The 25,788-nt window shown below is 35.0% G+C and overlaps 1 protein-coding gene across 1 annotated transcript; it reads left to right on the forward strand.

The window, feature by feature from the left end:
* Nucleotides 1–3,231: 3,231 nt before the first annotated feature.
* On the forward strand, nt 3,232–25,398 carry LOC142353488 (uncharacterized). Its single transcript, XM_075405741.1, has 5 exons — nt 3,232–3,299; nt 11,339–11,497; nt 13,761–13,869; nt 18,232–18,426; nt 25,149–25,398. Exons 1-5 carry the CDS (start codon nt 3,233–3,235, stop codon nt 25,327–25,329), a joined length of 711 nt encoding a protein of 236 aa, XP_075261856.1. The 5' UTR covers nt 3,232; the 3' UTR covers nt 25,330–25,398.
* Nucleotides 25,399–25,788: the final 390 nt, after the last annotated feature.

Raw genomic sequence — 25,788 nt, forward strand, 5'->3', positions numbered from 1 at the left:
CCATGTACTGCATGATATTTAATTTTTTTCAATGAAAGCAACAAAACTAACCAAATTGTTCAATTCATTTTGGAACTTTAATTTTTTTTAGTCTTTTTCTGTCACTGTTCTAAATTTCTGAGTTTTACTTTGGTTTTAGAATCAGAGTACGCCAATCTTTCTTTTCTGAATATCGATCAAAGTTTTTTTTAAATCCTTGACAATTTTATCGGAAATTCCTTTTGTGGGTTTTTATGGTGACCGATTATCTATAAAATAACACAATTCGTTTCGCTATGCGTTTGTCAAATCAGAAATTGTACGGGAGGCTGCTTAGACCTACCATGTAAAACAGAACTTTTCAATTTACTACCCGAAAAAATGTTTTGTTCTTGGAGCTTCTTTTCGTTGCATCAGTTACACAGTGTCGCACAAGTAGGAGTCCCATCCAGAGTAATTTTCTACGGTTACTGAAGGAAGTAATGCCATGCCGTGATCATATGAAAAATTCTAATACCCCGTTTGTTCAACGCCTCCGGTGCAACTTGTTCACATGATCTACAAACACAACGGCGTCGATCATTTTTAAAACTTCGCATTTCAAAATGTTTGCAGACTCAAAAGTGAGTTTGCGTTTGTCACTACATCTTCAACGATCAGACATTTCTCAACAGTTTTTCTATATAGCATTTTCTTCGTACCATAACTCTCGCCTCCTTTCGTTTCGAACCATAAAGAGTGAGTGCTTGATAAAAAAGTGCCCAGGATGAGGTCCTCGACCCAAAACAGATATAGGCCCGACGGACTTGCGTCGCGGAATGGAGGTCCGAATCTAACTGTCGCAAATGCTGGCAAGGGCCAGACTGAACAGACTTTGATCACCCTTGGCCAGACCGAAAAGAACCAAGGCCGATTCTGGGCCAGACCGAGCAGACCCGAGATGAACACTTGGCCTGACCGAACAGACCCAAGAGCTGGACCAGGTCAAACAGACCCATGGCTGACCCTGGGTCAGACTGAACAGACCTTGGTTCTCCTGGTCTGGATATAAACATGTAGAAATAATTACACTGAGAGAATAATGGGTTTAAAATTTTAGTTGAATAATGGGTTTAAAAAAATTCATTCAATAACCAAACAGCGTACTAGAAGACAAACAAATTATAGTACAGCAAAACTCAACACACTAAATCAAGATTACATCAAAATAATGCGAAAGCATTAAAGAAAAAGACGGAAAAGATTTGAATTCGAATCAGATATAGCAAACGCGATGCGGCCCCCCTTTGGCAAAACAAAAAACAAAAGCATATTGCACATAGATGCAATATATTACACATGATGCGGAAGAGGTCAGCAAATTTACAAGTAGTAAACTAAATGATACTCTAGAATGACACAGAACCAAACAATCTATCAGCATAATAGCAAAATAAATCATATTCCAGCAACAAACACATAGATTAGTAGTGTTCAACATTTTGAAGTGGGTGCTTAAAAGTTTTCAGTCTTAGAAACTTTTCGGGTCGAAGAAGATCATCAGAAGTGACACAATTGTGCTTCAATGCTTCTTGCTTAACCATTATATCTGTTCTTAAAAAGACGACACGAAAGATCCGAGTTTTTGATAACTTTTAGAAAGCAAAATTAGTTGAGCGATCTTATCGATGTAATCTCACAACAGAAAAATTAGGAGTTAACTCCTTCTTAGCTCTCATTTCTACCGTGTGAGACACAAACAGGGGAAAGTTTGTTTGAAAAATATTTTATATAAATAACCATTTTTGATCTATATAAAATATTTTTTATCACACTTCTGAAATACAAAACTCCTATGGACAATTGTATTTTGTTATCTTTATGTCCTTTGAAAACAATTTTTAGATATCTAAGGCTCCATAACAAAAATTTGCAAGGGATCGTAGTGTTGAGCTTTTTTCAAGTGGGCGCTTAAAAGTTTTCAGTCTTAGAATCTTTTCGGGTCGAAGAAGATCATCAGAAGTCCTATGCTCTTTTCTTATTATATTCACGAGTCAACCATCATAGAAATGTCCTTAGATTCATGCTATGTCATATATCGTCCTTAGTAAACAAAAAAGGTCACATATAATTTTTGAGATTTATGAAAATCATTCAAGAATCATACAAAAATTTTGACAGCTGAATTTTAATTTTGGTGCGCGTAAAAATAACAAGCGCTGTTCATTCACTTTTTACTCTTTTTTTTTTCCTGAAACAATAGCTTTGAATTGCATTCCTATACAGAAAACTAATTTAGGTTTTGAAAGATAAAATTGTTCTGATATATGTGAAAAATGAGCATCTGTAGGTATAAACTGGTTTCAGATAATATCATAACCTTAGTCATATAGATAAGTTTATGAATTTACAAAAAAATAACTCAACTTTGCAAAAAACATTCTACTTTAGTGTCTTTGTGTGGACAACAAAAAGACGCCGAGGAATCATATAAGTGGTGCCATATCGATAACAGGAATAAAATGGCAGAAAGAAAGACTGATGATTCCAAGTAATCATACGTGGATCACATTTGATTTCTTGGTATCATACAAGGATCATAAATGATGTGTTGATTTTCCTTAAAAGATCATTAAAAATTTTTCTGATTTCATAGCAAGATCGTCCTAGCAGATGAATTATTGAGAGCATGAAATCACATATGATCTTTATTTGAATGAAAGTAAACATCCACCCGGGATTACGATGGTACCACATATTTTGTAATCATATTTGGTACCACATCTTCGTTTAAGAAAAAGATATATGGCGTGGCAAAGTCAATAAAACGTTTAGCGGATTGCAACTTTTCAAAGCTAATTATCAATAAAAACTATTATTATTATTAGTTCTAAATAATTTTAATAATTATTAACATTTTTTAAGGGTTTTGCGCTGAAATATGTAAAAACTCAGGGCATTTATTCTTACAAAAAGTTGAGAAAAATTATTGACCACGGTTGAACATTCCATGCCACAGAAACACTTCGGTGGCTTTTCAATGATTATTATTAAAGAAATCTCTTCCCATATCGATTTTCAACGGCCGACTTTTTTTGACCGAGAAAAACACTAAGTGCATTTATCTCCAATGCATCTTAGATTGTTTCATTTCTCCAGCTGCACTTCAGAGTTAAGATTTATTCGTATCGGCAGGTTAAAATTATCAAAACAGATTAATAATTTCCATCGATAATTTTATTTTGTTTACAAATTCGTTGATAAGGGTAACAAAATGTTCTTTGAAAAGCTTTTTGTTTCGATGCTATGCCTGAATTTAGTAAGATGTGCCGAAGCAAAAGGTAACAATTAAAGCTTTCATCTTTTAATTTACAGAAAAGAGCTCTTTTTTTTCAGGAAACAAAATATAATGAACCTGCCAGGGCAAAGTTTCATTTTAATAAATTGTGACGTCTGAAATTTGGCTCCTCTGTAATGCATAGTTTATGATTTCTTAGCACAAAAATCATCATTGTTTTGTGAGTTGAAAAACAGCCCTTATTCAATCTGATTTTGGTCCTCTACATACAGCTCCTGGTCCTCTACATTTGTCATTCAAAGGGTTCCTTATCAACCATGTCGAAATTACCCCCTGATTGCCCCCCAAATTGATGTAAGTGTAGGAGGGTAATTGTCTATGGGGGGCAAAACTATGTAAGATTATGGCGGTAATTGTTGGTTATGGGGGTAGGTGGATTTGAGATTTTACCCCCCAAAAATTACCCCCCCCCCCCAAAAAAAAAAAGATGTATGTATGTTTAGGGGGTAATTTTAGAGGGGGGGGGGGGTAAAAAGATGTAAGATTAGTGGGATAATGGGGGCAACGGGGGGGGGGGGGGGGGGAGGGGGGAAAATTTTCAGATTACACCCCCCAAAAAAGATGTATGTTTAGGGGGGGTAATTTTATGAGGGAAAAACGATCTAAGACTAGGGGGATAATGGGGGTGTTGGGGTTAATGTGCGGAATTTTCTTATTTTACCCCCAAAAAATACCCCACCCAAAAAAAGATGTAAGATTAGGGGTTAATCTTAGAGGAGTATAACGATGTAAGAATTGGCTGTAATGTGGAGTAAGGGAGGAAATGTTAGGTTGACCCCCGCCCACAAAAAATATCCCGAGGGATAACGAGGGGTAGTTTTGTAAATTTTACAATTTACCCCCCAAAAAATTGTCCCCAAAAAGATGTAACATTAGGGGGTAATGAGAAGTAAGGGTGGAACTATTAGATTCCCCCCCACCCCCCCCAAAAAAAACCCAAAAAAGATATAAAATTAGGGGTTAATTTTAGGGTGTAAAACGATATAAGATATGGGGATATAGGGGAGTAAGGTTGGTATTGTTAGATTTTAACTTTCAAATTACCATCCAAAAAGATGTAAGGTTAGGGGGTATCTATAGGCGTGTAAAACGATGTAAAAAGGGAGGTAATTAGGCGTAGGGGGAAATTTTTGGACTTTACCCCAAAACTTACCCCCCAAAAAATGCAAGATTAAGTGATAATTTTAGGAAGGTAAACGATGTAAGACAAGGGGGTAATGGGGATGAAGGGGAGAATTTTTAGATTTAAGGAAATGGGGTAATGAGGACTAGATAAGGGGCTAAAAATTCCCCCGATTACCCCCCTAATCTTACATCTTTGGGGTAAACATTCCGACACGGGCTAGCAGACCAAAACCAGCTCTGATCAGACTCATCAACGTCGCGCATTGGGTGTACATAAACACTTGGGACGCACATTGGGTAAACATATCGAGCCGGAAGTTGGGGTGAATATCGGATTTTGTCGCGGACAAGGGATGTCAAGACTGAATTGTATATTCATGGAAGAAACACTGGGCCGCCCACAATAGTCTGATCAGAGCTGGTTTGGGTTGGGCACCCCAAATGAGATCATTAGTCTGATAAGCCTCACGAAGATCTGTGTATAACAATAAAAAAATCAATTTCAACACGATTGTAATATCAACAATTGCTCATATTTTATTATATTTTTCGTTTTATAATTTTCATATTTTATTAAAAGCTTTAGCTCAATGCCCAAACCCGGGTCGAGGGGTCAACACTAAAAATCGCTAAAATATGTAAGATTTGCAGTGAATGCGGTGAAAAGATGTAAAAAATGCGATTTTTAGCGTTGATTGCGGTAAATGCGGTGAAAAAAAAGAATTCAACTCTAAGAATCGCAAATCTTACAAGAATTCACCGCTAAAAATTACTGTAGAATTTTTTGCGGTGAATTTTTGTAAGATTTGCGGTTTTTAACGGTGAAATTCTTATTTTCACCGCTTCCCGTTGGTACCGTTGAATTATTTTTTTTCACTGCTTAAACGGTGGATATAAAAAATTCACCGATTAAAACCGCAAATCTTACAAAAAGTCACAGCTAAAAACTGCAAGTCTTAGAAAAATTCAACGCATTTAATTTCAATAACATTTATTGCATGTGATTCAATTTCACGAGGAATAGGAACAAGCAAGTGGTAGATGGCGCAGTGGAATAAGAAGTCGTTGACAGCAGGAGGTGAGAGGTTGGAACCCCTATAAGTGCGTTTTTGGGGTAAACATTCCGAAACGGTCTAGCAGACCAAAAACAGCTCTAATCAGACTCATCAACGTCGCGCAATGGATGTACATAACCACTTGGGACCCACATTGGGTAAACAAATCGAGCCGGAAGTTGGGGTGAATATCGGATTTTGTCGCGGACAAGGGACGTCAAGACTGATTTGTATATTCATGGAAGCAATAGTGGGCCGCCCACAATAGTCTGATCAGAGCTGGTTTGGGTTGGGCACCCCAAATGAGATCATTAGTCTGATAAGCCTCACGAAGATCCGTGTATAACAATAAAAAAATCAATTTCAACACGATTGTAATATCAACAATTGCTCATATTTTTTTATATGTTTTGTTTTATAAATTTCGTACTTTATTAGAAGTTTTAGCTCAATGCCCAAACCCGGGTCGAGGTGCCAACGCTAAAAATTGCTAAAATATGTAATATTTGCAGTGAATGCGGTGAAAAGATGTAAGAAATGCGATTTTTGGTGTTGATTGCGGTAAATGTGGTGAAAAAAAAGAATTCAACGCTAAGAATCGCAAATCTTACAAAAATTCACCGCTAAAAATTACTGTAGAATTTTATGCGGTGAATTTTTGTAAGAGTTGCGGTTTTTAGCGGTGAAATTTTTATTTTCACTGCTTCCCATTGGTAGCGGTGAATTATTTTTTTTCACCGCTTAAACGGTAGATACAAAAAATTCACCGATTAAAACCGCAAATCTTACAAAAATTGAACGCTAAAAACCGCAAGTCTTAGAAAAATTCAACGCATTTGTTTTCAATAACATTTATTGCATGTGATTCATTTTCACGAGAAATAGGAACAAGCAAGTGATAGATGGCGCAGTGGTATAAGAAGTCGTTGACAGCAGGAGGTGAGAGGTTGGAAACCCTATAAATGCGTTTTTTTGTTAACAATTTTTTTGTTGTTTTTCGTTGACAATAAAAAATTCAATTTCAATACGATTGTAATATCAACAATTGCTCATATTTAATTATATTTTTTAATTTATAAATTTCTTATTTTATTAGAAGTTTTAGCTCAATTCCCAAACCCGGATCGAGTTGTCAACACTAAAACTCGCTAAAATATGTAAGATTTGCAGTGAATGCGGTTAAAAGATGTAAGAATTGCGATTATAGAGTTGATTGCGGTAAATGCGATGAGAAAAAAGGAATTCAACGCTAAGAATCGCAAATCCACCGCTAAAAACTGCAAGTCTTAGAAAAATTCAACGCATTTGTTTTCAATAACATTTATTGCATGTGATTCAATTTCACGAGGAATAGGAACAAGCAAGTGGTAGATGGCGCAGTGGTATAAGAAGTCGTGGACAGCAGGAGGTGAGAGGTTGGAGCCCCTCTAAGTGCGTTTTTTTGTAAGAAATCTGGTGAAGGCGGTGATAGAAAATTTTCAACGTCAAAAACCGCAAATCATACAAAAATTGCCGCTAAAATAGCAAATCTTACGAAAATTCACCGCTGTTCACCGCAATTCTTACAATATTTTTTCGACAAAAACTCGACCCGCGAACTGAACGGATGCCAGGAGCAACTTTGCCTGTTTGAGCACCATTTCAGTGCCGTTCAAAATCGATCACTGCTATTTCGATACGGGCTTGAAGTGATTTCTGATTAATTGTTTCTACATAAAAACGGTCAGCCAAAATCATCCCAGCAAAGTACGAAATACTTCATCTAGAAATGCAGTTTAAAAGTGCAATGGAAAGAAAGTGCAGAGTAAAAGTTTTGTAAAATGCACACAAATAATAAAAACACACAAAAAACAAGAAATAAAGAAAGAAAAAACAAAGGGAACAAAACTTCGTGGGCAATTAATTTTGTTTTGGTTAAAACACTCAAATTTCGGATATTTCCACGCTATTATTTTTTCAACTTTTCCTTTCTCTGGAGAAACAGCACAGGAAGAAATACATAGAGACCAAATAAAACGTAGAAAAAAATAGTGAATATGCGTTGTTCTCCATAATATTAAAGACAAGAAAGACCAAAATAACCTTATATCAGTTTTTCGTACCCAGATTGAGGTCCCAGACCGAAAATTGATATGTCCAGACCGAAATGAACGCACAAGGTGGCGTCGTGCGTTCAAAATTACACGGTCTGGAAAAGAAAATGAACGCACGATAGTCTGGACATATGCAATTTTGAACGCACGATAGTCTGGACATATGCATTTTTGAACGCACGATAGTCTGGACATATGCAATTTTGAACGCACGATAGTCTGGATATAAGCAATTTTGAACGCACGAAATTCTGGACATTGTGACTCGGAGCGCACGAAAATTTTTTGAATGGAAACAAGAATGCCAAAAACTAATGAGTCCATATTTGACTAAACACTCTTAATAGAGTGCTCACTCAAGTGAAAGCTTTCTACCAAGAAAACCTCAACTCACTTGAGTTCAAAAGTTACAAAACATCGAACGCAGGAAAATTCGCATCCAACATTTTGCTTTGTTTAAAACAATTTCACACCTAGAATTATAAACCCTTGCTGAAGTTGCAAAGCAAATCATACTTTAATAACTAGGCCGCTGGCAGCCCCTTCAGCCAATACTTTCATCGAACATCTTTTATTAAACAAAATGTAGGAACTGCTTGGGCACTTCATCACAACCATCACCCTAACGTATCTATATTTGAAACGAATACATTATAAAAACGTTATCTGAACATGAACGCACGAAAGTCTGGACATACGCATTTTTGAACGCACGAAAGTCTGGACATAGGTGTTTTTGAACGCACGATAGTCTGGACATGAACGCACAATTGAGCGCACGATTTTTCATTTAGAACGCACTAAAGTCTGGTCATATAAGATTTTGAACGCGCAAAAGTCTGGACATAAGCACGTTTGAACGCACGAAAGTCTGGACATAGGAGTTTTTGAACGCACAAATTAGCACACGAATTTTAATTTGGAACGCACTAAAGTCTGGTCATATAAGATTTTGAACGCACGAAAGTCTGGACATAGGGAGTTTTGAACGCACGACGAACGCACGAAAAATTTTGAACGCACGAAAGTCTGGTTATAGGCACTTTTCGTCTGGGAGGGTCTGGACATAGACACTTTCCGTCTGGGACGGTCTGGACATATCGACTTTCAGTCTGGCACCTCAACCTGGGTACCAAATTGAAAAAGATACATAAACTTATATCATTATATAGAAGAAAAACATATATATATATATATATATATATATATATATATATATATATATATATATATACATATATATATATATATATATATATATATATATAAATATATATATATATATACAAATAATGTGATTTATGCAGCACGGTATTAAACTGTACTTGCCAAAATTCTCGAAAAAGCAAGGCAAGACATTAAACAACGACAATAAATTTTTCTAAGGTTTTTTTCTAAAAAGGTTGTTATTTTTTCTTTAAGGTGTTAGTTTTCTAAAATATTTAAATTTGCGAAAATGATCGGTTTTTCCCTTGAAAACGGTCGTGTGCAAAAATTTTAGAATGACAGTTTCATTAATTTGAAAATATATGCTTCGATAAAACATTTAGCAAGAGAATTTGGAAGATTAATTGTTACTCCTTTTACAGGACAGTACTTTTTTAAGTTTTCTTTGGCACCGAAATCACCGTACGTTTTCTGTATTTTTAAAGTGGTTAATTTTTTTAGAAAAAACTATTTTAAGGAAACAATTAGTTTTTTCACGATAAATTGGTTTTTTTTTCGGCTGAAAATTTTATTCAACTTTATCTTCAAGTGCATATCTTTATTCAAAATTTCAGTGCTCGGCTGAAGCTTGAAAAAAAATTTTGAAGACGAAAGCTACAGACGCTGTTGAAAGCGTCGCATTTTCATCTGACGGAAAGATAGAATTGCAACAGAAGGCCAGACCTTTAGTACCATCGAAACTAACAATTTTCATTAAGACTGATATTGACGCCGTGGCAAATCAACTGATCAGTAAAACCTAAATAATCCCAATAAAAGAATCGAAACCAAGAAATTAATGTCAACTAGGGATCTATATTACTTATAGATTGAAAAAATTAGAAGGAAAACAAAAAAGCAAAACACAAATATTGAGCATCAGTATAACGCGTATAAAAACTGACCTGTTTCACTTATGTTCAATTTCGTCGCATTTTATTGTTTCAACTTAATGATATGATAACTGTGAAGCTTTGACTTTTAAGAGCCGACAGCAATTCTTTCCTTCTTTCATATACCTATAGTTCGTCCGCTGCTCGAAAAGAAATTTTTTTGACGGTCTTTTCTTAGATATTAGTTTTGTAAAATTACAATATTGATATTCATTTAAAAAGAACAAAACTATCAACTCGATCTTTGCTTGCTCCGAAGTTTCGTTTTATCTTCAAATCTTAAATTTTATCGTAAATTTTTTGAACACTTCAGTCATTTGTTTCTGCAGCTCTTGAAAATCAAATTTCCGCAACTATAGTTTCTAAGTGCAATTATCTGTAACGCGTTTCAATGACAGCCTGATGTTTCTACAATGACATAGAATTCCTATGATCTCCTTGATTTAATATATGATGTCTATAAATTGATTGAAAAAAATAGTATTTTGGGTAGTTCAAAAATCTTGTTTTAGTGTTGCCTAAACACGCGTCCAAAAGTTTTAGACGTATCCGTACCCCCACCGCTCAGTGGGCTTATTACCTTTACGCCACCGGGTGCATGTGTTATTTCTTTTTACATTGTAAGTTGCTATAAAACATCATTTAAATTGTGAATGGTGGTATGAAAACACGGGAGCTGGGAGAAAAAAAACTGATACAAAATGATTCTGCTTGAGTATACACGAAAAAAAGACTGTTTTGAAAAGCGTTCTCTGGTAGGCTTGTTTTTGACTGTTTTCAAAACGCAAAGAATTGATTGTTTCTCAGGATGAGGTCTGCAATTTAAGACAAGTATTTGTCAGACCAACTTGGATTGCGGCCAGGGGCTCCGGTGCGATTCGTCTGGGAAAAAATTGGGTCCGTCTGACCAATAGCACTTCTTGGTCTGTTCGGTCTGACCAATTCCCACATTTCGGTATGTTTTGTCTAGCCTATGCTTACTTTTTGGTGTCTTTGGTCTGGCTGATACCCACATTCAGGGCCTACAGGTCCCACCGGTCCGTATAAATTCTATAATTGTGCATAATTGACTGTTTTTGGAAATAATAGTCAATCATTAATAACCAATATCAGCTTCTATGTGATTAGACTATTTCATCAAGCCAATTTCTGAAATTCGAATTGTTCTTTAAAACGGTGATTGATTTATTTAAGCTTATTTTTGTTTAATTCTCGTTTTATTTTTGAATTTAATTGGATGCTTCTGAGCTGGAAAAACTCGGTTTAGTCTGCCCAATGGTGACCAAAAATCTGTTTGGTCTAAACATGGGTGGTCAATTTCTCTTGGGTCTGGTCAATGCCTATTTTAGGTATGGTCGGTCTATCCAAAATTTGCCTCTCCTATACCTGTTTTGGGTCGCAGACCTCCTCATGGGTTTGTTTTTCTAAAAAATACCGTTTTTGGTCAGTTTTTGGGAAGGGCCAGAAAAATGCTAAACAATTTTGACGGGAACAGTGACTGACGTTGCCGACTAATTGACACAAGTGGCTTCTTCATGCTGAAGCGTGCTGAATGTAGTAAAAAATTAATATCAATGCTATTTGTCGTAAAACTTCTGAAATAGGAGCGCAACTTTTTGATGATAATTATTTTTGATCATTTGTTGACAGAGGATAAAGCCAAGAGAGATTCATCTGCAGACGATTATAATTGGTTCGACTATGGTGACTACGACTATGATAAAAACAACAACAACAACAACAACGACGACGACGAAAACAACAAATCTGACTACGATTATGATTACAACAACAAAAATCAGGCAATCGGTACAGACTTTTCGTATCTTGATACATTGTAAAAGTGGATTTTCTTTGCGTATAGGTTAGCAGGTGACTGGATAATAGATCGCAAAAACAACCAAATTGAAAAGGCGAAATTGGGACAGCAGAACAAAAATTAAATTCCGTAGTTAAGCGTTACTTGCAAGCTTTAACATCACTGGCGCGTGGGAATTCTAATTAATCTATAAAAATTGAGCAAATTCAATGTACGAAATTCAATGTAGTGATGGGGGCCTATTTTCTACACCCTATCAATCCAGGAGCTATGTAAAAATAACGCAAAAAACTTGATAATTGCGCGATAATAACGCGATAATTGATTTCTTTTTGTGAAAATTGTTTTTAATTTGTTATTTCTGTTTTCTACGCCTTTTTCAATCCTAATTAGATAAATTGTTGCTCATCAAAAATATTAAAATTAGAAAGTTAAACAATAAAAATTATTTTCCGGAACTAAGCGTTATTTGCAAGCCTTATCTCAGCATTTGTGAATTTGGCCAATCTTGGTGAGCTATTGCGATCATCCAGTGGCGCGTTGAAATTGATAGGAATCTGTCAACACCGAAAATGTGATCACAATCGAACTTGTAATACGCTGTATAAAATGAGAGTTCTCAGGTCTGATTGACCAAAGCTAATTGAACAATTTCAAATCCGATCTGTTCTCCCATTTTTTGCATTCAAATCAGCTTTCTGTCAATTCATTCGCGTAGCATCAGGTGATGAGACTCCGCTAGAAGTGAATGAGCACGTCCGGCATTTGTCGAGAACCGGGTATTGGTTCCAGAAGCTTAGCCAGAACTTCAATGAGAGCTCTGAAGAGTCATGGAACCTCTTTTCAAACACGCATCTTACAAGTCCACGAACCTGGCTCAAGTTCAAAGTAGCCAACAATCGGTTTTTTTTGTACCCGAGAATTGTTGGCATTTCAATTTCTGTCACTTGAGAAATTTTATGCTTTAAACTTGCACGTTCAAACAACGTTATAATTGTCCTCGAATTGAACGTCATGTGCTGTATCAGAGCTCTTGGATCAGTGCTGTAGAGGTCACACATGACGTTTGAACGTCATGTGTGACCTCTTGGATCAGTGCTGTATCAGAGCTCAGATTATATAACTTTTTACAGCTAGAACTTTCTCGAATCTGGTCTTAATTTTAGCAAGTCTTGATTTAATTCTTAGTGAAGACATGAAAAATCTTAATCCATATCTTGAGCAAAATTATTAGTGTTTTTTCTTACTCTTTGTAACGAAATAGAAATCCCGCCATTCTCGATAATTGACATTCAAAACTCTCCAAAGAGCAAACAAAAGCAAAAAAAACACCGGTAGTTCCACAAAACTCATTGGGAAGAGAACGAGACGCTTTCTGTTATTGTCCACATATACATTACGCTACCAATGTTTGAAAAATTGAGTACATACACTCGATTTTGTTGGACTCGTTCACAACCCATGTTTTAAGATTGAAACTGTAAGCATATGTGAAAACAATTTACGCTAGGCTAGCTTAGTTCAAATTCGCTAAAAATACTCATTTTCAACGGATAGAGTATCTAACAACTGAAGTGAAAGAAAACTTAATTGGTGATTAAAGTCAGAAATGTCCCTCTGGTTACTATTTCTGGGTTATGAAAACATTTGATTTACATTACTCATAGCACTGTAGATTAGCATTACTCATAGCCCTGTTCACAAAAACAATTAACTTTTTGAATGCGGTCTCGAGTTATTACTAATAAAAGTTAGGCAATATTGTTTTAGGCTATTTAAATGCTCAAATGATTTCGTTTCCACAAAGCGCAAAATTTATTGAACTCTGACTGTTGGAAAATTGCCGCAAAATGTAACAGTCACTGCCGCCCCCTTTTTATCCCAACAAATAAACGGTTTTCAAGTGAAATTATGGGTCCATTTAAGTTGTTTGATCGTCATTTGACAGATAGCTTGATTATCTTAACAAACTTTCCATAGAAATCTTACCAGTTTTGGCGAAGTTTGATTTGCATTAAATTATAAATATTGTCTTTAAAATCTATAATTTTCTGAATAATTGCGCAGTTATCAAGACTGGTGAGCCCTTGGCCAAGACATAAATTAGACTTGACAAGTCTTGAGCAAGACTTGAAAAGTCTTTATTAGTCGTAACATTTGAAATAGGACGTGATCAGTACTGATTTGAAAAATTCAAGATGTGTATTTTTCATGGAGTATTGACCAGGACGAATACTTTATAACAATGTTTAGGATGTCCGGCATCTTTTGCGTCAATCAGTGGAATTGATGACAAGTGTTTTTTGTGCACTGGAGTCAAAGCACGGAGCTATTATGACGCAAAGCGCGAATGCAACAACAGGTACGAAGAATGTTTAATTTTCTTGAAGAAAAATCTTCAAGATGATTAGCGACCCACGTTGAGGTGCCGTCCGGAAGTGACCTCTGATCAGACCCAAGTTCAACGCACGCGGCGTGTTCCCAGACCAAAATTACAGGGTCTGGGATTTAGTTCGAGCGCAAGATAGTATAATCAGAGGTCACTTTGGTTTGGGGATGGTGTGATCAGAGGTCACTACTGGTTGCCAATAGACTGATCAGAGGTCATTTCCGAATAGTATATTGTGATCAGTGGTCACTTTCGAGCGAACTTTAGTATGATCAGAGGTCACATCTGTCTGGGGATGATCTTATCAGAGGTCACTTCCGGATAGTAATGTTCTGATCAGAGGTCACTTTCGTATAGGATATTCTGGTCAGGGGTCACTTTCGAGAGCACTTAAGTTTGGTCAGAGGTCATTACTATTTCCAAAGAATGGACTGATTATTTTTTTGATGTGAAATACGAACTTTTTTCACAAGAGTTGGACCATTCTTCTTGTTTTACAACCTACATACTACTGGTAGTCTGGGATATAAATTTGATTGCTTTTAGACAATTTCTTGATTCGATAAAATTTCTATGTTTTTGAATATATATTAAGCGAAAGAGTGGATGTCCCAAAGTTAAAAACGCACTCTTTTCTAGGAGGTATAGGTGAACTCAATTTGGTTCACTTTAACCAAATCTCTGACCCGATAAGATATTAGTACATTTGAAAACATAATAAGCGAAAAAGTCGATTTTTCCAAGTGGCAGATAAACTTTTTCCAAAGATCTTAGATTTTTTTCTACTGGTCTGGAGATGGCTCAATCAAAGGTTATTCTGAGCACACAAACGTCTGCACAATGGTCAGGAAAATATCTGGACAGCATGGGGCGATGTTTAAAAAATGATCTGATCAGTGGCATTTTTGATCTGGAAATTGTCCGATCAGAGGCTTTTCAAGCGCAAAATCGTCTGGACAATGGTTTAGACTTCGTCTGGCCCGTGGTTGCACAAAATTATGGACAATGGTCTAATTTTAGTTGGTTCGGAGATCATTTCTGTCTGACAAGGTCTGATCAGAGATAACTTCGAGCGCACTCCGAGCGCACACGGTGTTTCGAGCGCAGTTTAGGCTGATCAGATGATACTTTGGTCTGAGTTCGTCTGATCAGAGGTTACTTTGACCTGGAGTGGTCTGATCAGAGGTCACTTTTTGGTTGGCACCTTAACCTGGGAAGGGGTGCTAAAGTACTTGCTCAAATTCAAGACCCGATTACGTGGTTCGGAGTTCAGCTATGCTGATGTCTCAATTAACTGAATTGTTCCGCGAGATGTTTTGCTGCTGAGTAATCGCAATAAACTGATTTGTCATCGAAAACAAGTATGAGTTTCATAAACAAGTAAACCGTTAAATAACTTCAGATCTCAAAGAAGTTAATTAGCTTATCAACTAAAATAAGACGGCTATGCAATTGGTTTAAATAAAAAAATCCACCTCATGGATTGCTTCAGATCAATCAATTGTAAATTGTGAACAAGATAAATTTGGCTGAGATTATTATAGCAGTTTGCAGAGCAAAAACTGATTGTCATGCGGTACTTTGACTAAAAAATAGAACGGATTCGAGAGTAGTCAACGTGAATTGAAATTTTAACCAAAATCTTTGTAAAAAATGCACGGAAAGCGACTGAAATAAATCAGTGGTTCATACAAAATTGTCCATTTGTTATGCTGAATGGTCAAGGCATTTCCTTAATTTTTGTTGTGCTTTTGAGAACCTTAACCGGAGAAAGAAGTATTAGTTTTCAGCAAACAAAATGTTTTCCATTTTTTAAGTAAAAACGTCTCATTTTTTTTCAGAGTATTAAGAGGTCAAGTGGATAGTTATTGAAGATATGGTTTTCAGATTTGAGATATTTTTCCAACGAAAAATTTTTTTTGGCGTCTTTCCTAATTTTCAGTGTCGTTAAGCGCAGGTATTTCTTACGACAATTTGATCGTACATATTTTCAATACTTTCGTAAGATAATTTCCACACTTTAATCACTGTCATCGAGAATTGAATAAACTTTCCTGATGCACATTTGCAGTACTTGAAGGCACTTTTTTGATGTTCTACTTGGTAGCAAATTCTGGAATCATATCAAATGCTGAAATTTTGAAGGACTTTGAAAGCTGAGAAAGAGTTTTGTAAGATATGATTTAACTGAGCCAATTTTTCAAGGGTAGAATTTTGTGTGAGGATATAACTGAGACGGTGCAACTGACTAAAATTATTAAAACTCGGCACCTTATAAAGTGTGGAGAAAATTTTCATTTTGATGTGAAAAAATTATGTAAGACAGGCGTTGAATGTGTTGATTGTCTCAAGTGTGTAATATATGCAAAGGTTGTGGTGAAAGTGGTAAATTTTTATAAAATTTAAGGCTGAGTATATGTGAAAAATCTACTGACAGTGGGGAACTTTTTGTTTACTTTTTTGTGAAGACTCTTTGGAACGTTTAAATACTTTGAAAGCTGCGCGAGAATTATATTGGTAATGAATCTGCTGACTCCTTAATGTCTTGCATTACATATGATGACCTAGTAGACACGGTCTTGAATGTTCGTCAGCAAAACGCAGAAAGTATGCAAAGAATTTGATGAAAGTTTTGATTTCATTTTTTTCCCAAAATGTTTAAGGTTTGTGCCGAATAAAACGTTGACAAGAGCCTCAATTATTCCACTTAGGGATTTCATTTTAAAGTACTTGTCTCGTTATTATGCTTAAAAGAAAAATTTTTGCAAATCAGAGACCTGCCAAGAGAGGATTAGTGCATGTATTACCTATAAGTATAAACAAACTAATACAGTTTTTAAGCTACAAAACTGAAAGCCAGTTATATAAGTGTGTCTATCAGATCAGAAGTTTCATGCGAGTTTTAATACTCATCGGTTTTTTTTAACTCACGAACCATTTGTTACTGGCAGAGGTCTGTAATATTTGAAAGCTTTCAAATCTTTGACAACAATTTGATAATAAAATTGATAAAATCATTTGTTGCACTTTTCTCCTTTATGCAAACGGTCGATATTTTTATGTACACAATGCACTAAAACTTTCTCTGATTTATAAATTAGGTTAGATCAACACTCTCCTACATTATTTTTTCAATGTGGCGAATTCAACTAATTTTTTAGTTCACGTTTTGACTTATGAGACCAAAAGCGAACTAAAATAGTAGCCGGAGGGATGGATTCACCACATTGAAAAAAGTGCAAAGACGTGTTAATTTATCCTAAGTTACAAAAACAGTTTATGATACATTGTGAAAATAAAATATCCATCTTTTTTAAATAAAGAAGAAAAGTGCAACAAATAGTATTTAAATTTTGATATCAAATTGCTTTTAGAGATGCAAAAGTATTACAGGCCACTAACAGTAACAAATGGTGGAGTAAAAAACTTATGAGCATAAAAACTTGTTTAAAAAAGCTGGTCTGATAGACTCACTTCTATAACTGGTTTTCACTTTTGCATCTGAAAACACTGTATTTGTTTAATTATACTTATATGTAATACATGCACAAATCCTCTTTTGGTAGGACTCTGACTGGCAAAGCCGTTCTTTAAAGCATAAAAACGAGAGAAATGTTTTTATATGAAATCCCTAAGTGGAATAATTGAGGCCCTTGTCAACGTTTTGTTCGGCACAAACCTCAAACAATTTGGAAAAAAGTGAAATCAATACTTTCATCAAATTTTTTGCACACTTTTAGCGCTTTGCTTACGAACTTTCAAGACCGTGTCTACAAAATTATCATATGTAATGCACGACATTAAGGAGTCAGCAGATTCATTACCAAATATGATTCTCACGCAGCTTTCAAAAAAATTAAAGTTTTCCAAACAGTCTCCGCATATCTACCTTTCAAAAAGTAACCAAAAAAATTCTCTCTGTCAGTAGATTTTATCACATATATTACAAAATTTCTTTACTTTACAAAATTTCACCACTTTCACCACAACTTTTTCATCTATTTCTCACGTGAGACAATCAACACATTCAACTATAGTTAGGTTGTCTCAATTTGTTTTTTTATTAATTTTTTTCTGAAATCGTTTCCTCACAGTTTTTTTTTTCTAATTTTGTTCTTCTGATTCATTTGTTCTGAAATTGCTTTTTAAATACTTAATTATTTATTTTTTTTAAAATTCTTTCTGAGTGTTTTTTTACTGTTTTTTAAATTTCTTTACTTGCATTCTTTGTCATTATTGCATTATTTCTCTCATTCTTTTAAGTTTAACTCTGTTTTTCAATCATGTTTCTTCTTTGCTATTTTTCTTCCTCTTTTCGTACATTTTTCATTACAGGTTGAAATACTCGCACCCAATACAACCCGAGACATTAGAAGAGCTGAACAAAATAAGAGTGTATTTTGCACCTCAATTGAGCACGTCCCACTTCGACTTGGTCTGGACAAACTTTGAGCGAGAGGACAAGACGCGAAATCCTGGATCTAAACAAGGACACGCACAGCATATCACAAATTTGAGGGCAAAATTTGTGTAAGCATTTTCTCTTTAAAACATTTTTTAAACCTGGCTAATAAAATTATCACCTTACTGGCTGAGAACGGATGTTATTCTTGCAAGATCTTGCTGCAAAAATTAATCATGCAAGATCTTCCTATGCCAAGTTTATCTTGTAAGATCTAGCATTGCAAAATTACTAGTCTTGCATGATTGAGCGAGAATAACATCCCAACCTGTAAAGGAACCAAGTTCCTTTATATTTTATCTCCCCCACACCCTCATTTTCCTCCCCCACCTACACTTTCGTCCTCCAAAACCCATTCATTTCCTGATTTCCATTCCCCCAACCTATTTCCATTGAAGCTATTTATTTAAGTTGATTTTATTGAAGAAGTCAGAAGTGGTTGACATTCACTTTCAATATTATTTTTAGTAAGGGATTTCCCGTTTTTAACCACAACTTGTGTGCCAATGGCGCGAATTATGATGTATTTATAGAGCTTGATTTGCTACGATGGTAGCGACTTTCAGAAATACAAATATTAATGAAAAGTTGTCTTGGTATGCAAGACTTGGGCCGAAGAGCATAAACACAACCCAAAATGGACATTGAAGAATCAAACTCAGCCAAAGGTGTTATTTTATGAGTTATTTTATGCTTTTTGATCAACATTTCCGACGTTTCAAACCAAAGCCCACCAAAATGAGGTGATCAAATTTATAAAGTGAGTAATTGTAATAATTAAATTGCGCAAAACGCACAAAATACAAAAATTAGTTACTATGTTGTATTAAAATTGCGTCACACTTGCACTGCGTATCTTCTCTTTTACTCCTTTTAATTGCATAGGAGTTTTAAAACTCAAAATTTAGGAAACAGTAGATGTATTAGTTAGTTAAACCGCGCAGTGGTCAGGATCGAGTCACCAATTAAGATCTCAGCGGACCTCTGATTAATTTGTGATAAAAACACCGTCTGGCTAACGATAGTGATTTGCAAATAAAAGCTTGTTTTTCAAATTAAGATAGAAATTTCTATATTAATTTGAAAAACAAGCATTTAATCACAAATCACTATCGTTAGCCAGACGGTGTTTTTATCACTTAAAAAAGCTGGCCACAAAATCTCTATTAAATCTGACAGAGTATTTCAACATAACTACTATGAAATTATTCACTCTAATTCAACTGAACTGCTTTTGCAACTAATTATCAATATTTTTCTTGTGGGATGGCATTCCTTTGGGGCTTCTTCGTTGATTTTTCCCGAAAATGTGACACCTATATGAGCCACCCGGGTAGAGGACAAATCAGAAAAAAATATTGGATGAGCGGTGGAAATCTCTGATTTTTTTTTCACCGCAAATTTTGTAAATATTTGTGCGGTGAAATTCACCACAATTAACCGTTAAAGAATGTAATATTACAATTCACCGCTAAAGAAAATTCACCACAATTCACCGCTAAAGATTGTAATTCACCACAATTCACCGCTAAAGAATGTAATATTACCTCTTACTAAAAATTACCTTCCTTACAAGGGTTCGAACCTCTCACCTCCTGAAATTTCTTCTTCCACTGCGCCCCCTCACAGAGTTTTTGTAAGATTTTTGATTTTTAGCTGAGAAATTACATTTTTGGTGGTGAAATTTAGTGTTTTTTTGTAATTTCAACGCTTACTCTCGTGGTGAAATTACATAATTTCACCACTTGCAAAAAAGTGTCAAAAAGATGTAAGATTAGGCAGTAATTTTAGGGGGGTGGGGGTAAAATCTAACAATTCTTCCGTTACTCCTCATTATCCCCGTATCTTACATCTTTTTACCCCATTAAAATTACTCCCTAATCTTACATCTATGTGACAATTTTCTCTAAGCGGTGAATCTATGTAATCTCACCGTTTTGAATTGATGTAATTCCACCGCATTCACAGCTGATCTCACACAATTTTAAAACTTTTTTTAAGCAAAGAATTTATATAATTTCAGCGGTGAAATTATGTAATTTAACCTCATTCACCGCTTATCTTACATAACTTGGACACTTTTTTCAAAGTGGTTAATTTATGTAATTTCGCCGCTAAATTCAGCGGCCAAACTCAGTAATTTCACCGCTAACAGGCGATAATGTTTTTTTCACCGCATTAATTGCCGATTTATTTACTTTCACCGCATTCACCGCTAATTCACAGCAAAATTTTCCGCATTCGCCGCTTATCTTATATAATTTTGCGTTGAATGGCGGTGATACCTCGAACCGGGTAGCTTCTAATTGGAAGTCCAAATTTTAATTATTGTGATTGGTTTGGGGGAAACTGGAAAAAAAAACTTCACGTTCCCTCAAGAAAAATAATAAATTTAGAAAATAGCGTGTCAAATGACCGAAAGGCTGGTTTAAAAAATTAAAGGTTACAGCCTACTTGACAGAATTGTTTGCATGGTTCAATAAATTCTCTAGAGGAGACTGAGTAAAACACTTCGTTTGTCAACTACAACTGCAATATTTCGTTAGTACTTTTCTCGTAGTTGCTATTCATACAAACATACGTAATCCCATTTCGTATTTCACTCGTCTGATTTACTTTTACGTTATCGCGCTACTAAATCATTAATGGTCAGAAAGTTGCGAAGATGAATTCAGTTTGCAAAGTTAATTGTGAACACATGCATTAACATAGACTGTGGCCTTTTTATTCAACTTTACAAGTAGATTGTAACGAAAAAACGTTCACTGGAAAGGAGTGAAAACCTTTTTTCACCATTTTTCAATTTGTGTATTCATTTTTAACAATGAAAACTAGTTACCATAGATTCGTTACCATCATGGATTTTAGTGCTGAATAGACATGAATTTTTTCATTATTAGCACTGATGAAAGCGACCAGTTTTCAGAATTTTGAATGTAGGGAGCCGAAAAAATTATTACCCAAAATTTATGAGTACCTAATTGACACCTAAATCGAAGATTTAATTTTTTTTGTGAATGGTGAAATTAGTAATTTCAAAGCTGCCAGTTATTTTCTTTATCTACAACCAGTATTGCAATGTACACTTTTGAAATTTTTCTCAAATTTCGTTTTCTTCATTTTGGCTTAATTTGCACTACTTTTGTTTACACTATGTGGTAAAAAATGACACAAGGAAATGAAGACACAAAACAGTGGCCAAGTCGTGGAAAATTGTAAAACATTCTTCACATTAGGTCAAAAGCAGGCACTGTGAAAAATTGTCACGGAAGCCCTGATCTTAAAGAAAAGTATAAGAAAAGTGACGAAATTGAGCAAATTTACTCAAAATTTTTGATGTTTGCCAAAAGGAGTTTTCTTCAAAGATGTCCACCAAACTAAAAAGTTGGCTAGTATGTCCTGCTGCGCAAAATGAATTCTTGGAAAAAGAAAAATGAAGTTCTTTTCACGTTAACTGGTGATAAAAAACTGTTGCAACTTCTCAGTAATTTTTTAAAAGGGCTAGAATTTTTAGTCAGTGAAAATTTCGTAAGTTTTAATTTCGATCTATATAAAATGTTTCCTGATTTTCCTAGTCATGAGATTAATTCAAGATTGTAGTATTCAAATATTTTCAGCAATAATGGTAATTTGTTTTTTTCCTGACCATACATGTTGTTTTCTTTTAAAAATAATTGAGTGGAATCAATTAAATATTGGGTTTTCACCAAGTCCTAGTAATTTAATAGCCTTTTTAGGTTTTTTTAAAACATTTTGTTAGCCTTTCTGCTTTATGCTATTTGGTTATTGCTACAAAATTCTGTTATTTTGAAAAAGGTTGCCAGCTGCGAGTATATATATTCGTTGAAAATGGCTATTTCACAGGCAATGTCTTTGATTGTATAAGGTTATTTTAAGGGGAAGTGCACTGCCCCTAGATATAAAGCTGCATCGATAAAAAATGATTCAATATATGAGTGGGATATTACAAGGCAATTAGCGTTGATAATTAGAGCTTTCTATAAATTGAACTGAGAAAAATCTGATGAAATCAAACTAAATGTCAAAGAACAATTACGAAATTCCAGCTCAAATTTTTGAGAGCTAAGTTTCGATCCTTTTAAAGGAGGATGACATTGTTTTTGTTGAAATTGAATTGCTGAGTCCAACAACAATATGACAAATCTTTCACATATACTGAAATTTTTTTAAAATATTTTCAAGTTTTAACATGGCTTTATTCAGCTTCAAAGATGAAGAATTATGGCATTACAGTGCAGAGGTATACCGAAAACGTCACGGGCAGATATGCCCGATGTGTGTATCTCGTGTTCGTTTTTACTATGTTAATACATTGAAAGTGGTACAATATTGCGGAAAAAAGCTACTTTAGCGGAAACCGGCAAAATGGAAGGGAATATCGACTGCCGTGTTCGCAAAAATGTCCTAATTTTAGCCGCGGACCACAAGTACAAACTTTATAACCCATTTTTCGCGCGAGTTGTATCACGCATCCGCTCCATTTATGTATTGATTTTTCGCACGCAATGTAGCTCGATTTCGCATATAATCCGCAATTAAGCCTAACTTAATTAATACTTATTTTATTAAGCCTAACTTATCACTACTAGTAGTACTTTATTACTACTTTATTAATACTTATAGTACTTTATTACTACTTATTTCTACTTATTAGTACTATTTGTTACTACTTATTAAAATTGGCCAATCTCACGTTGATATACAAAGTCTTTGATGTGCGAGGGATTTTTCGGAAAAAAAATCATTTTTTGTGGTAGCATGTATTTAAAGCACTTTAAAGCTTTGAAGGCTTCAATTAAATCTTTATTAAAGTGCTTAATGCTTGCATGCTCAAAATGCGCGCGATTAATAGATACCTAAATTGAGCGGAAACGTGCTACAAGATTTCTTACCTAATTTTTGCACCGAATGTTCTTTTATTTCGCAAAATTGGCGTAACCCTTTTTGCGAAAAGTAAGATACAAAGGATGTCACCTAATTTCGTTCATTGTATGTAACTAATTTTCGAGCCAATTTTACTAAGGCGGAAATTTTGGGGTATACCTCTGCATCGTAATGGGAAAAAACGGCTAATAGAGGGCTGTTGACCACCGGCGTTCCAAAGTAGTCAGTTGAAGTGATCTTTTTAACCTCAATTTTGACATCTCATTGGTACTACGAAAAAACCTATGACTGCAAATGATGTAGATAAACAATTTTCAATATTGTCAGAATTAGTTGCATAAAAAGACTGAATATTAAATAAAGAGTGAATAATTTAGTGCGTGTAATATTTGTCAATGGTCTACTTCTTTGTTGATGTAGTTACACAATATATCCCATTAATTGACAATTTACCCATTTTATCAAGCATGCATGCCAGAATTTGTTGCAGTTCTTGGTGACCACCCTTTTTGAAGATTAGGGTCATAAGTGGGAGCTATGATTAGATGAAAATTGATTGGTTTCGTCAAAATTAGAAACATCCGACCCCCTTTTTTCTTTGTTCAAGCAATTTTTGATTGGCTCAAAAATAGTGATAAATTTTTGTAACCATTGGAAACGGATAATTTCATACATTTGATTTGGAGAATACATTTAACTTCAACAACTTGCAGGAATTCTCTATAAATAATCATAACTTGGTGAACATTGCTACTAAATTAAAACTTGATTCCAATACCAACAGCCTCAAAACCTTTAATATGTAAATTCTACACTGTAATTTGTCATACTGCGACGAGTCGAAACTTTTGAAAATGTTGAAGCTGTTGTTTCTTTACACAGATTACATTGAAATGCCGTAATCGTTAATTTTTAGTGGAATATCAAGGTAGAATTGTAGTTTTTTTAATTACTATGCCAAAGTTGCACTAAAAGTGATAAATGCCTTAATCCGTAATTCTTAGTAATTGTTGTGTGGTATATTTGTTTAATATTCTGTGTATGCATTCCCTTCGATCTGTTTTTCAACTACGAATAATTGTCATTTTTATTGCAAAAACTTTAAATTGAACTTAAAAAAACATTGAAATATTGTTGGTCAAGGCGAAAAAGGGGGCTTTTCCCATTATAGCTTACACAAAATTAGAGGGGCTATAGTTTCTATTATGGTACGATTATCATGGTTGAGGGGCTATGAAATATCTGACCGCAAAGCTGGGAAAGGGTATACAAAGCGGTTTATTGGGAAAAACACGAAAAATGCACAAAAACTGAAAAAGCCACATGACATGTACAGAGTACATAGTTGTTTAGCTCTGGCATAAAGTATTAACGTGATCAAATCTACTCGTTGATCACTTGCCACCTAACGCTAAGACAAATTCAGTACTGAATCAAAAAGAGATTTAGAACTGTATCAGTATTGATTCAGAATCTGATTCAGACCACATTTTGACCTCAATTTCTCTTCTTCAGTCGTTGAATCGTCTCTGAATCAGGCTCTGATTCTTTTCTGATTGAGACTATGATTCGGTCTCTTAACTAGGGAAAATTCATAACTAAGCTCGCGAGCCAGGTTAAACGGTTGCTTTTGCTCTCAGGTCCTTTAAAAACAACTCCATACAATAGCTGTAGAAATTGAAGGATTATATCTAAAATAGTTAAAATTTTAAGTCAAGGAAAAAACTGTCTTCTGAGATTTTCCGGCATGGTCAGTGTTTTTCCTTCCTCCTGTCTCCTTTTGTATTCCGACAGTAGTACAACGCCAGGGATATAACGGGAAAGAACCAAAAAAATTTGTAAGACACCTGATATTTTTCATAGTATTTGAGTACATATATTTCAGAAATCGGGTTGATGGGGAGGCAATGAATTCGGAATTGTGGCTAGACAACGAGCCAAATGACCTGAGTGGACATGAAGACTGTGTTATTTTGAAGATGAAAAAGAACTGGATGGCAAAGGATTTTGACTGCAAAATACCACAGCAAAACTCTGCATCTGCTATAGTCATATGCGAATACTAGAAAGACTCAAATAAAAGAATGGATTACTTCTCCCAGCCCCCCTCCCCCGCCCCAACCCGTCTTTGGTGTGGTAGAAGCTAAAAATCTATGGTTGTTATTTTTAAACTGGTATAAAAAAGCTTTTTGACTAAAGTCGAGGTATCCGTTCGAGTTTTAAAAATAAATTTGAGTTTAAATAAACTTGACTCAACTTTTAAGCACTTTTTTTTCAAAAATCCGAAAAAGAAATCGCAAAAATTTTGTCAAAATTTACTGAATGTTTAATACAACTGGTTTTCCAGTTCCCACTCTTCATTATGTTCGGCTGATATCATTCAGCAGTTAAAATTATGCTTCAGCTTTTACGAGCATCAAGATCTTTTCATTTTTTTTCGCTCGATTGCGTCTTCAGGCGTGTCCAAAAACAAATTTGTCTCAATCTAACAGTTTTGCTTCAATACGGCTGAAAACTGGCTGAAA

Source organism: Convolutriloba macropyga, chromosome 14 (assembly GCF_964194025.1).
Source record: "Convolutriloba macropyga chromosome 14, txConMacr16.3, whole genome shotgun sequence".
NCBI classification, from domain to species: Eukaryota; Metazoa; Xenacoelomorpha; order Acoela; family Convolutidae; genus Convolutriloba; species Convolutriloba macropyga.

Bases quoted from the DNA above. Each gene is read 5' to 3' on its own strand.
- LOC142353488 (XM_075405741.1), top strand. From the start codon at position 3,233: ATGTTCTTTGAAAAGCTTTTTGTTTCGATGCTATGCCTGAATTTAGTA. The intron at 11,498-13,760 runs GTACAGACTTTT...AACAATGTTTAG, and splicing joins CAACAAAAATCAGGCAATCG to GATGTCCGGCATCTTTTGCG. The intron at 13,870-18,231 runs GTACGAAGAATG...TTTTCATTACAG, and splicing joins AAGCGCGAATGCAACAACAG to GTTGAAATACTCGCACCCAA.